Consider the following 13,409-nt stretch of genomic DNA (forward strand, 5'->3'; position numbering starts at 1 on the left):
ATTTAGATTCCCCGAATGAATGGGACCATATAATGTTTGTCCTTCTCCAATTGACTTACTTCACTCAGCATAATACCCTCCAGTTCCATCCACGTTGAAGCAAATGGTGGGTATTTGTCGTTTCTAATGGCTGAGGAATATTCCATTGTATACATAAACCACATCTTCTTTATCCATTCATCTTTCGATGGACACCGAGGCTCCTTCCACAGTTTGGCTATTGTGGCCATTGCTGCTGTAAACATCGGGGTGCAGGTGTCCCAGCGTTTCATCTTAACATTTTAGCACAGCTGCCCTAGACACCTGCTGAGGGCCTGAATGATGAGCCTGGAACATTATTGTAGCAGAGTATTCTAGTCACCAGTTCATCAGCTCAGCACAACCTCAAAGCCTGCATTTGGAGACACATGAGCCTTGAATATTGGCTATAGCTCAGCATATCTGCCTTTCAGTTTTTATCAGGAGGAGGTCAGGAGCTGGGTCTGGTACTGGGTACTGAAGAACCCAAGTCTCCCTGTCCCCCGAGTCTGCTTCCTGGCCATCCCCACTGTCTTCTCCTTCCAGGCTGGTGGGCTATCATTAGCCTAATTAATTACCAAAACTACACCAAGGAGATTTTTTTTATACTTGGGATAAGAGAAAAAAGGAAACTTCATTTCAGTTGGAAGTCAATGCTACCTTGATTTCTCAAAGCTTCATTTCAGATGCAGTCCTCAGCTGACCCTTCCTGAGGCCCTGCCTTTACCATACATATCTGAGGACCTGACCCTAGAACTACAGCTCCCAGTCTCCCCCACTCTGCCCCTGTCTGCACTACCCTGGGCTCAATGCAATCTTCTTCCTTTGGCCACACACACACACACACACACACACAAACACACACCCCTGATTTTTCATAATTCTACACTATGAGGCCCCATCACCTATTGCAACCAGTCCAGGTTTAAGATGAAACCCCAACACTTCTTGAGCATTTTCTATGCATCTGGGACAAACTACATGCTTTGCTCTCCTTCCCTGTTCACGCTGCATGCAATCTAATGAGGTCCCTTTTGACATATGAGGAAAAGGAGTAGAAACAGCTTGCCCAAGACTACACAGCTATCACGTTATGTTAGGACATTTAAATCCTCCAATGAGATCTCTGGGAGAAATTCTCCAATGCTAGCTCAAGGAACCTGCTGCCTTTTCAGCAGAGAGCTCTGTGCTTGTCGCTTCCTCCCAAGCAGGCTGCACACACATTCCCGTTAGTACCAAGTGGCCAATTGAGGCTTGAGAGTCGTCTCCAGCCAGACATGGGAACATCCCCACCCAATACCCAGTAGACATGCAGTCTTGGAAAGGTACTTAAAATACCAACCAGAATTTCCCCATTTCTAAATTGAGAGAAGTAGCATTCATCCCACAGGATGAATTTCAAGATTTAATCAAACAATGAACAGAAACCAATTAGTGAGGTGCTCAGATGTAGCGGATGTCCAATCAAGGATTGCTGTTCTCACTGGTGCTGTCATGCACCAACATTGCTCAGTGTTTTTCAGCACCCTGAGCACTGATGTTCCCTCCCCCACTGTGGTCAGACCTGTCCCTGCCCTCTGGCACCTCCCACTCTCCAGCTTCTCTATTACTAGTACCTGCAGGTGCCTCAAGGAAGCTGAGGCTCAGATCTAACCTGCCCTCTGCCATCCACCGGAGTAGTCTCCCAGGTCCCCCTGGGCTTCTCTCCACCAGGCAGGAACCTGAACCATGCTGAGTTCCTTTGCTGTCCTGTGTGTCCTCCTGTTTCTCGGTAAGTCCTGACTCCCTCCACATTGCAGGGTGTGGGGGATGCCCTGAGTCTCCTGGCCATCCCTGTCTCACTGCTGTCCCTCTCTCCATCTTTCAGGTGGTGCAGCAGGGCTCAAGCTCGAGCAGACTCCTGTGGTCGTGGGGCGCTTGGGCACCTCGGCCACCCTGCCGTGCACAGTGGATACTTCGGTGAGCTACATCCACTGGTACTTCCACAAGGAGGATACAGCCCCCAAGAGGCTCCTCTACCTAGACATGTCCAGGTCGTATGTGCAGAGGGATATATTTGTGAAAGCGGACAAAGTCGACGCCAAGAAAGGCAAGAACAGTTACAGCTGTAACCTGTTGTTGCAGAAACTGGAGAAGAGTGATGAGGGCGTGTACTACTGTGCTGCCTGGGAAGCTCACAGCCACTCCTGCTGCCCTGGCCCCTGTGCAAAAAGGTCTCCATATCCTAGGGCCCCTCCATACCTGGCACCTTCCCCTGGCTCTGGGTCCCTGGAGTTACCTTGGGGTTAGGCCTTAGGACCCCAGCATCTGGCAGGTGCCCCCTTCTTGGGTCCACTCTATATAACCCTGGAGGCTAAGGAGCCCCTGGTACTCAGGTTGGCTCAGACCCAGGAAGCTGTCCAGCCTGGAGGGACTTTTCTAAAGATGGTCAGGGGCAGCGTTTCTGAAGCATTTGGAGTAGAATCCGTGCTGCTCGATGTAGTAGCCACTAGTCATAGGTGGGTACTGAGCACTTGAAATGTAGCTAGTGCACTAGTCCAAGCTGAGATGGCTGCTTGTGTACCATACAAACCATGTTCTGGAGACTATAAAAAATGATGAAATATTTTCTTAGTAATATCTATACTGATTAGATGTTGAAATACTATTTTGTATATCTCACAGTAAATAAAAGTAATGCTAGAATTTTATTTGTTTCTTTAGCCTTTTAAAAATGCAGCAGTATGAAAATGTTTGTCTCCATTTGTGATTTGTATTTATTTCTACTGAACAGAGCTGTGACAGACTGGCGATTGAAGAATCTGACCACCTGCGTGAAGAATGTGGGAATGAAATATGGTGCAAATCATTTCAAGAGTGAAAGACTCTGGGGATTTACCACAAAATGTTTGAAGGCTCAGACTGGGAGACACCTCCTGATTCCAGTTTCTATGTTGCTGCCCTGCCCCCTACTAGTTACTTGCAGTGGAGAGTCAGGGAGCAGAGGCTAAGGAAGCTGAGGGCTAACTTCTCAGCACCTTCGTGCACTGGCATGTCTGGGGCTCAGCTCCTGTGGGGGGACATGATCCTCAGGGAGGTTGATGCATCAGCCCTGGGTGAGACCTGGGGACCTCCACCTTCTGCTTCTGCTTGAATGCTACTCCATATGATTTGGTCTATATTCCCTGGACCTCTGTTCTCTGCTCTGTAAAATGAGGTGGTTTAACTGCCACAGTTGTGTGACTGATTTCTGTATCAAACCAAAATTGTATTAATAAGATATCACTATACTTACTAACTTCTTATAAAATTAGTCAGCTTCTTGAGAAAGAAAAAAGAATGAAGGAAAAAGAAAAGAAGAGCCATATTACTGATTCTCTAGGAATACCTCTGCGGCAGGATGTGGGAAAAAGTAAAAGCTCTGCGAGAAAGTCTAATTGAGTTAAATGCATTTTCATTTGAAAATTCAAATTTTATGTAAAATGCAATTACATTGGTGAAAATGATTACTGTAAGGAAAGTCTACATGATCTGAAGGAAATTGGTCCCTCAGATTCACTAACTCCCCATTTATCTCTCTGAGCCTCTGCTTTTGTGGTGAGAGATTTGTATTTAAGATACGCATGTCTGTACAAGAGCCCAACCAACACTTCAACCCTCTACTGAAGGCCTGGGTCAAGGCTAAGACCTCCAGTATGTGCAGGAAGAGGTTGTAGGGGAGGGGCAGAAATTTACCTTTGTTCTGTTCTGAGAATGTTCCTTCATTTATCCTCCCCATTACCTATGCAACTGAACCCTTTCCTCTCAGTGGCTGACTCCACAGGGCAGTGATCTGAGACCTGGTAACCTACTACCATTTGGTTAGAGAGAAATTAGCTAAATATGAAGACACTGTCATGAGAAGTCATCCCAAGTCAATGTAAATCTTAGTTTTTAACATGGTTCCATAGTGCCTTTGAGTTACCTCCTGATAGGACACTGACCTTGTGCATGGAGCAAACAACCCATATATAGAGGGAAAAACAAGTCCAGATTTGGAGTTATTTCCTTCCCCTGCCTTTCTCCCTGTGCATAAGGTGAGCTTCCCCAAAGATACCTTGGGTACACACAGCCCTCCTGTCCTCAGGAAATGTTTGCTAATTAAATGGTTGTTTAAACAGCTAAGTCATGAAAACACTAAAAGCATCTCTTTAGAATGTACAGCACTGATTCCAGTGGCATATCTATTGTCTGTTGAACTTAGATTGATATTTTGACTATTAGAGAGGGGCTCACATTACCTCATGGGTAGGGGATTTTGTTATAGATGGATACTTGAAATATCCTGATGGTTTGGGCTCAACTCATTTATTTCACTCCTAAGGTGAGTGAGACACAATGGTTTTGAGTAATAGAAGCAACGTTACATTTTGAAGTTAATGCTGAGTAAAGTCTAAGAACATATAAAAAAAAAACATTGTTTTCATAGTTGTATCATCCATTACCAACTGATCACACATGTTAGTACTATGTAAAATGTCATGTCTGTAACCTCAGAGTCACCTTCTAAAAATCACAAATCTAAAAATTTCTGGGCACACTTGGAAATCCATGCTGATTGTTTGTATTGGGGCTCTTTATTTTCCAGGCCCAGAATGGGTTAAGGGACACAGTCTTGGGTAGAGGAAAGGTTGCAAGTTGAAGAGGTCACTCCTAAACATTGGGATCAGGAGATCTTTTACTATGTCACTTCCATACACTTATTTTCTCATAGAAAACCTGTATGGCTTGGAATTTTATTTTTAAATGTATTTTTAAAAAGAATTCACATATTATTTAATATTTAAAAACTTACATATTATTGAGCACTTAGATACAATGTGTGAAATCTGATGTTTAGAAATGTGTCTAACGTTGGAAGACAATCATCAATTATATGGTTTCACTGATACATGGAATATAAGAAATAGTGAAAGGGATTATAAGGGAAAGGAGGGAAACTGAGTGGGTAAAAGTTAGAGTGGGAGACAAACCATGAGAGAATCCTAACTCTGGGAAACAAACAAAGGGTTGGGGAAGGGGAGGTGAATGGGGAGATGGGGTAACTGAATGATGGGCACTAAGGCAGGCACTTGATGGGATGAGCATTGAGTGTTATACTATATGTTGGCAAATTGAATTTAAATTTTAAAAATGGGGTTACTAATCTAACAAATGAGAAATATTTTTAAGAAAAAGTGTGTATTCAACACAAAGTGTTACAAACATGTAAATTGAGGATGAAAGAAATAATATTTTATCTACAGTCCTTTCATCAAATTATATAAATGCCTTTTCCATTTTGGGTTTTCTTTATGTCTCTTTTGTCTAGATAAAGAGGCAGGAATGAAATTATCTCAAGCAGAATAGCACACAAAAAAATTCTGTTCAACAAAGATGCTTGTCATTTCTATTTCCTGAAAACCTGATCTGCTACCATTCAGGGAAGGTTGTTAGAAAATCAGCCTCAAATATTCATCTGGAGACCAAGAAGAAGACAGACTTTCAGGTAGGATCCTGAGTGTCCCCTGCTTTGGGGGCAGAGATTTCTCCACCAGGCAAAGAACAAGCAAGGATGCTGAGGGACACAGTGACTGGATTCTGGGAAATCTACTTCCTGCTCAGTATTTGTCTTCCACTTTTCTCCCCATTGCTCTGTGTCCCAGGCACCTAACCCCTGTGGATTACAGTAATGGGAATCTCTGCTCTGGTTTCCAATGGAAAGTTGGCCAGTGGAAATTGAAGTTCAAAGAACAATCACCATGTCACCTACAGAAGCATTTCTTCTTGGGCTCTAGATTTCCAAGCCCTTGTTCGTTTCCCAGAGTTAGGTGTCTCTCATGTTTTCTCACCCTCACTGATATTTTCACTCAGTACAGGGTTCTGGGAAAAAAGAAACAAATTCCTCCAGTGGGTAGAGTGTTATAAAATGGAATGGCATCTCTCACCCGCACCTCTTGGTGCCTGAGCATAAACCTCTGGGTATGGGGACAGATGGCACTACAGGTTGGCCCTGAAGATGCAGGCCCCTTTCAGGGAAAGAACCCTAAGCTCATGCTGCTCCTAATTCCCAGTCTCTTGCTGATGCTTCCATTGGCTGCTCCCAAACAGCAACCAGAGAATAAGGAAAACCATCTGTGCACTCCATGAGGTTCCACCTCCTAATGCCCAGGGGAAGGTAAGAGAGGTAGACTGTCCATCTGGAGGAGCAAAAGAATGAAATTAAGCAGGCAGTCAAATAAGTGGGTTGCATTTGCCCCCAAAGTAGTAAAGCAAATTGAAGAGTCGGGAGATTTTGTCTAGTTCCTTTCATTTCACTTTCCACAAAGCCACCAAGGTCCCATCTCTAACAGAACAGGATGTGCCCTTTTCCTTCAGTAACAAAACAGGAAACTGGACACGTGTTGAGAGATTATCATTAACTTTGCGCTTTTCTAGTTGATACACTTAATAGAAAAAACCACATAGATTATTTCTAATGCTTTTGTTTTTCAGTTAAATCAGCGATTCTGAGTATTTGTTGAATAATGAAGTAAGTCATCATCACCTAAGTAGAATAGAATAATGAGATCTCTGAGTAGATAAATGATGATAGTGCTTTGTGAACCAGTATTATGATGAATCCAATTCTGTGTTCTTGATGTTCTTTAATAAAATACACAAGGGTACAGTAATAAAACAATTCTAACTCTTATTAAAACAAGTAGAGAAATGACTGCCACTTTCATAATATCAACTAAAACCCAGCCTGTCACATTTGTAGAATTGATCTATCTTTTCCCTCCTTCCCACATGGAGACAGTTGCTGTTCATGGTGAGCTGCTCATGGGGACTTTTATCTTCATCTTTATCCTTTTTCTCTAAGTTTATTCTAGGAAGATCTTTATCCACATGCCCTGAGACGTTCCTTGAGTCACATGTCATTCCTCTATACCTCACTGTCCTGATCTATCAAATGAAAACTACAAGCCTCCATATCATGTGATTGAAAGGTGAAGATTGAAAAGGAAGAACATTTAGGGAAAAAAAATCTATCAATAAAAAGTACTCATTAAATATTAACTCATTTTTTTGGAGGGGGGATCGGAGAGGGAGAGGGAGAGAGAATATCTTACACAGGATCCACACTCAGCAGAAGCCTGATGTGGGGCTCAATCTCTGTGATGATAATAACCTGAGCAGAAATCAAGAGACAGATGCTAACTGGCTGAGGTATCCAGACACCCCAAATATTTGCTCTTCTGAAACTTAATATTTATAGAATATGCAGTATTTTAAACTATTATACTGAGAAAGTATGTTTATAAAGCAAGTTCTGACAAGTAGAGACCATTCTCATTTCCACAGAAATCAAGACTAAACCACTAAACCACTTCCTCACTACAGGACAATACAAGGAACAAGGCACTGTCCTCCACAACGGAGACAGAACAGATAGTGAACATTAAGTGGCACAAATCCTTACCATGTGCTCAAGCACAAGTGTAGGACCTGATTTTAGAGAATAAGTAAAATGCCAATAAATTATCCATTGACTTTTCAACATAAAACAGTGAAAAGTCGATTTCTAACCATAGAATCTGCAGTGGGCATCTGTGGGAATACAGATCTCTCCTTGCAACTTTCCTATATGAGCTACTCACTTTAAGGATAAATTCCCCAACGAACATCAACATATTCATTCACTCTGTCCCCTATTGAAGTCTCCATGGTCTAGTGTTCAACTTTGAGATCTCCTCAGGGGAAAGAGGGATTTACAGGCCAGACATACAAGAGATGGAATTCCATGGGATCCTTCAGCCCTTCTCCCACCTCAGTTGGGCTCATGTTCTTTGATGGTCATTTTAACCTACACTGTTCATGACCTTGACTGTTTCTCAGTGGGGGGACCTTTGTTTTCTTGAGCCTGATCAGAACCTTCCTAGTCCCTTATATTTTTTTATGGAAGAAAATTGGAGGCCAAAATCTGAATGGAACACATCAATGGGGAAGACCAACTCTTTCCAAAAGGAATGTGTGGATTCTGCTTCTGAATGCATCTTTGCTACATTACTATTTTGGTTCTCAAAATATCTTTGCTAAATGCATTTTCTCATGTCATGTATGGAAGAGCAGTTTACTTTGTACTATCGTGTCTTCAGATAACAGTCTTCAGGAGACAGAAGTTATATCAGCTTTTCAAAATGAGACTTAGAAAAGTTAGTAAAAAGTTTAATGTTAGAATAATGGAAAGAGGTAAACAATTTATGCTGCATTCAAAAGATAGAATACTATAAAGCCATTAAAAATGGCCTTTTAAGATTGGGTAATAAAAGTGAAAATGTTTGCCTCAGAAACAAAAAAATTATATAAAGTTCATGCCATACATTATATCTCAAATACATAAATGTCTCTCTTGGTGAGAGAAAGAAACTGAAATGAAATATTTAAGTTTTAAGATAGCATAATGCCAGACATGATGGGTTTTCTTCCTTATTCACTTATTGATTTTATACATTTAAAATAAAAGTAAGAAAATAATTTTTACGAAGAAAATATTATTTCAGAAGATCATTTTTATTCTTTTTCAATAACAATAAAAATGTAACTTTAAAACTTTAGAAAGATATAATATTGTTATGCACAAAATCTAATTTATTATCTTTTATCAGGTGCATAAACTTTTTTCCCTCCTTTTTTAATTTTTAAAATTTTTATTTTTATTTTTTTAATTTTTATTTACTTATGATAGTCACTGAGAGAGAGAGAGAGAGAGAGAGAGGCAGAGACACAGGCAGAGGGAGAAGCAGGCTCCATGCACCAGGAGCCCGAAGTGGGATTCGATCCCGGGTCTCCAGGATCCCGCCCTGGGCCAAAGGCAGGCGCTAAACCGCTGCGCCACCCAGGGATCCCTCCCTCCGTTTTTTAAAATAATAAATTTATTTTGTATTGGTGTTCAATTTGCCAACATACAGAATAAACACCCAGTGCTCATCCGGTCAAGCGCCCCCGTCAGTGGTACAATGGAATATTCCTCAGCCACTAGAAATGACAAATACCAACCATTTGCTTCAACGTGGATGGAACTGGAGGGTGTTATGCTGAGTGAAATGAGTCAATCGGAGAAGGACAAACATTATATGGTCTCATTCATTTGGGGAATATAAATAATAGTGAAAGGGATTGGAAGGAAAGGGAGTAGAAATGGGTAGGTGCATAAACTTTATGTTCATTCTCAGACTGATAATGTAACTTTCTCAATTTTGAAAAATATTTCTTCCAGCAACTATAGATATAGAAAGCGAGTCAAGGAGAGATTAAATGCTTCAGTCCACATCCAAAGGGGTATGAATCATAGGAGGTGCTGAATTTCATAGGGCATTAATAATAATATTCATGAAAAGTTGGTAAGGCCCTGATAAATTTTCAATATATGAAGTTAACTAAGTGGGTTAAATAGTAAAGGAGGATGTTTATATTATATGTAGTCATGAAAAATACTCTTCTCATATATTATTTAAAGACCTGGAATATTGCTCACAAGAATGATTTGACCAAAAGTGGAGAATATCTGTCAGATATGTAAATATCACTTAAAGACATATATTTATATATAAAATGCCAAGGAATCCCAATTCTAGTTACAAATACATAGAGAAAATTCAAAATCAAAGTAAAAGATAGTTGCCTTGCGTTGTAATTTTTATACCTCATTTAGCTCAGATTTTCTTTAGGATCTACTGGTACTTATATGTGTTCTCATATTTACTGACTGTGTTTTTGCATGAGTCACTTCTCTGGGCTACCTTCCTTATTTGTGAAATGAAGATTAAACGTAACAGGTATCACATGAGACTGCAGAGAGGAGTAAATAAAATTGTACAATAAAACATTTAGAACTTTGCCTGACAAATATCAAGTCCAAATTTCTCATTAGTTGTCTAGTAATTATAAAGTGAATCATTACATATACACATAACATTGCTTTGAAAGTGATCATGCTCATGAGACAGTTGCAAGACCAGGGTGAATAGAAGTTCATTTCCAGAGACTGCTCTGACCCATGTATCCCCAGCAGTTGTGGTCTAGTTCCTTTTTGGAGGGACTTAGATGATAAATCAAATTTGATTTCTCTGAGTCCTAATTTGCCTGGTGACATCTCAATCTACTTTAAAAAACACAAAAAACTCCAAGTCCTTATGTACACGGCATATTCAATAGTGTCAATGAGATATTTCAGGGTCTGATTGTTGTTCTGTTGTGCTGTGTGGCAGAAGAGTAAGGTCAGGTTTCCCATCTGAGTCCTGAATAACAGCAAATCAGAGACAGTTAGACATACAGGCTGAATCCAGCAGACCTGTCCGCATGTTACTGCGCAGTGTTTCTGTAGTATGGGATTCCTGCATGGGACTGTCTGAATCCATATGAGAAACATAATCTGCCTCATACAAGACAGACACATTTACCAGGAGTTTCTTTCAAGATTAAGAATCCTTTTACCCCATCTGCCCAGCAGTCATGGGGCACACAACTGCTCACATCTGTGACAGATCATAAAGAACCCTAGGGAATTATCTAAGCCACCACTTCTTCTAAGAACCCAGAACCAGTCCCACCCTCCTGCTGTCCTGACAAGTCTTAACAGGCACATCACTTCTTACCTTATTGCTGGGGAGTCTGCCAGGCCAACTGGATGCCACTTCTGGAAGCAGTCATCTTCTCAACCCTTTGGGCTTGTGAGTTGTCCCCCAGGCACTTCAGTCTACAGAAGAGACTCAAGAAATTTTTTCTTGTTGCCTCTTTCCATATCATTTGTTCTTGGGAATTTCTCATCATTGCTTGCAGTTGCCCTTGGGCAAATAAAGATGGAACAACCTGAAATATCATTTTCTAGAGCAAGAGATGAGCATGCCCACGTATCATGCAAGGTTTTCTCTGAGGACATTAACAAAGGAGCTGTTCACCGGGACCGACAGCAGATCAGGGATAGAATATCTAACATTTGTCTCAACAAAGCTTCCTTATGGTGGCTTAAGTGGGAAGAACAACAAGCTTCCACTTCAACCTTGACAATAAATGTGTTAAGGAAACAAGATGAGGCCATATGTTACTGTGCCTACTGGATTGGGACCCACGGTATTAAAGTCGCCAATAAAAGCTGCTCAAAAACCACCTTCAGGTGTGGCACACCCACATTCTACTCAATATGGGCAACCACAGAGACTGCACAGCTGGATGTGCAGCCTGAGGCTCTCCCTCTGCAGTATTTCCTGGGCTTTACAGGAAGACATTGCAGATCTTGTCACACAGTGAGTTCCATGGGATATCAGCAATTATGGTACAAATTAAAGTAGTTTGAACTGATTTCCCACTAAATTAGGCCATCTGGGACCTCTGAAAACACAGAGTGGAATGGTTCAAAGAAAATCCATTTGTCTGTTAATGCACTGAGGAAAGAGATTTCTAGTACCCGAATAGTTCAAAATGAAGACAAGAAAGGGAATATGCAGATTACATGAATATTTATTATTATTACTATGTAATTTTATTCATGACCATTGCAGTTTTTCAGAGGTAAGATGATCAGCCAAACATAAAAATTCCATGCATTACCATCTTGTGGCCATACTGAAGGAATCTACAGATTATTTTATCCCTAAGTACATGGTAGCTAATTGGGATAATGGAGAAACCAAGATAGAAATCCTGTAGGTCAAAGCAGTACCTGCCTCCATTTGCAGAGTCAAAATAGAACAAAAGAACACTACTCCACTGGAACAAGACCCTTAGCGTATCAGGTGGCTGCAACTTAGTAGATATGCTGCTAAGACCTTAGGGTCTTCAGGGTTCTTCAAAGAAAACTAAAAAACCTGAATGAGGTTCAGTTGGTTAAAAGATGGATCATATACGCTCCCTTTATCTGTAAAGAAAAGATGGTTAAGGTCTTTCGTGAAGTAATAAAATTAAAAATCATGATTGAGAATAAAATTCTGTAATTAGTACCTGGATAGTCACCAATTTTCAACAAATAGTGAGACACACAAGTAATGTGTGAAATTATAAAATCTCTCCCCTCACCTCCTTAGAGTCAACTCTCAAATGTTGAGGTAAGTTCTTTATTTTGGAAAAACTCAATACTTTTGGTAACTCGATATCTGACCACATAATCACCATGCATACAGTTTAACTCTGGTTCCTGAGATCATGACAACACCCTCATTCTGTTTCTCATTCTAAGAATCACATGGTGCTATCAAGTGCAGTGGTTCTATGAAAGTAGAATGAATTCTTGCCACAGGCAAGTCAGAACCTTCTCATTGGGCAAATGAAGGTTCATGTGTCCCACACCCTGTCCATCATGATTCTTATGTGGGGTGGGTCCCAACAGGAGCAACCTTAGGGCCTGGATCTCAACAGAGCCTCACCTGTCCCCTAATACATCTAAAGATACAAAGATAGGAAGATCCCTGAATGAAATATGGAATCAGAGAACAATGAATCCTCTAAGAAAGAAGTGAATGAAAAGAAGGATTTAAGCTTCTCATAGTATCTGTGCTAAATATTTTACAGAGATTATTTTATTTAATCCTTAAAAAGCAATGCAGAATGGATTGAATTGGCCACATGGGAAGATGGAGCCACCCTGACTTTTCAACACATGACAGCCATAAAACACTACAGTGATGAGCAGTATGGAAAGGGTTATATTATCTGTGTGGCTTAGAAGTGAAAGGATACTATGTAGCCATTAAAAACTCTTTTGGAAGAATTATATATAAAATTCACATATTTAGTGACAGCCAGGGAAAATTTCCTCAGATTTGGGCCTTGGTGGGCATTTCTAAGATATGAATATTAAACTCTGATAGGCCCAGAACATGTCTCCCCAAGAGAGGGCTTGATCAAGATGGAGGTCCAACAGTGGAATCAGTATTTTTAGCACTCCTGTATCCAAGAATTTTTGGTTTTACATTTATTAATGAGATTATTTATATAACAATGTAAACATAACTGTATATATGACACTCAAATGATAATATATTTGTATTTTCCCATCTAATATTATAACTACTTTGTAACTCCCTGAAAAAAAAAGAAAAAGGTACAATCAACCTTAATGTTGAGAGTAGTTACCATAGAACAGGGGGTCTGCAAATTCTGTCCATGCCAGGCAAGCCCCAGTTTTATAAATAAAGTTTTATTGAAACACAACCTTGACCATATACTTACAAATTGCTCATAGCTGGTTTGCATTTCAAAGAAGTGCTAAGTAGTTGTATCAGACACACACAAAGCCTAAAATGTTGACCATTTGGCCCTCTAAAGAACATGTTTGACAATTAATGCCTTAGCATGATATACTGTGACTGATAGTTATTTTCATTTTATGTTTACCTATTTCTCAGTGTGTTGTC

At 40.4% G+C, this 13,409-nt stretch overlaps 1 gene segment (V, D, J or C); it reads left to right on the forward strand.

Annotated features, from left to right (window-relative positions):
• Nucleotides 1-1,649: 1,649 nt before the first annotated feature.
• Nucleotides 1,650-13,409, forward strand: part of LOC121471474 — a 38,558-nt gene continuing 26,798 nt past the window's right edge. Inside the window, 3 exon segments of the C gene segment in view lie at nucleotides 1,650-1,789; nucleotides 1,886-2,231; nucleotides 3,899-3,910. Coding sequence covers nucleotides 1,747-1,789; nucleotides 1,886-2,231; nucleotides 3,899-3,910 — 401 coding nt within the window.

This window comes from Vulpes lagopus, chromosome 11 (assembly GCF_018345385.1).
Source record: "Vulpes lagopus strain Blue_001 chromosome 11, ASM1834538v1, whole genome shotgun sequence".
NCBI lineage: Eukaryota > Metazoa > Chordata > Mammalia > Carnivora > Canidae > Vulpes > Vulpes lagopus.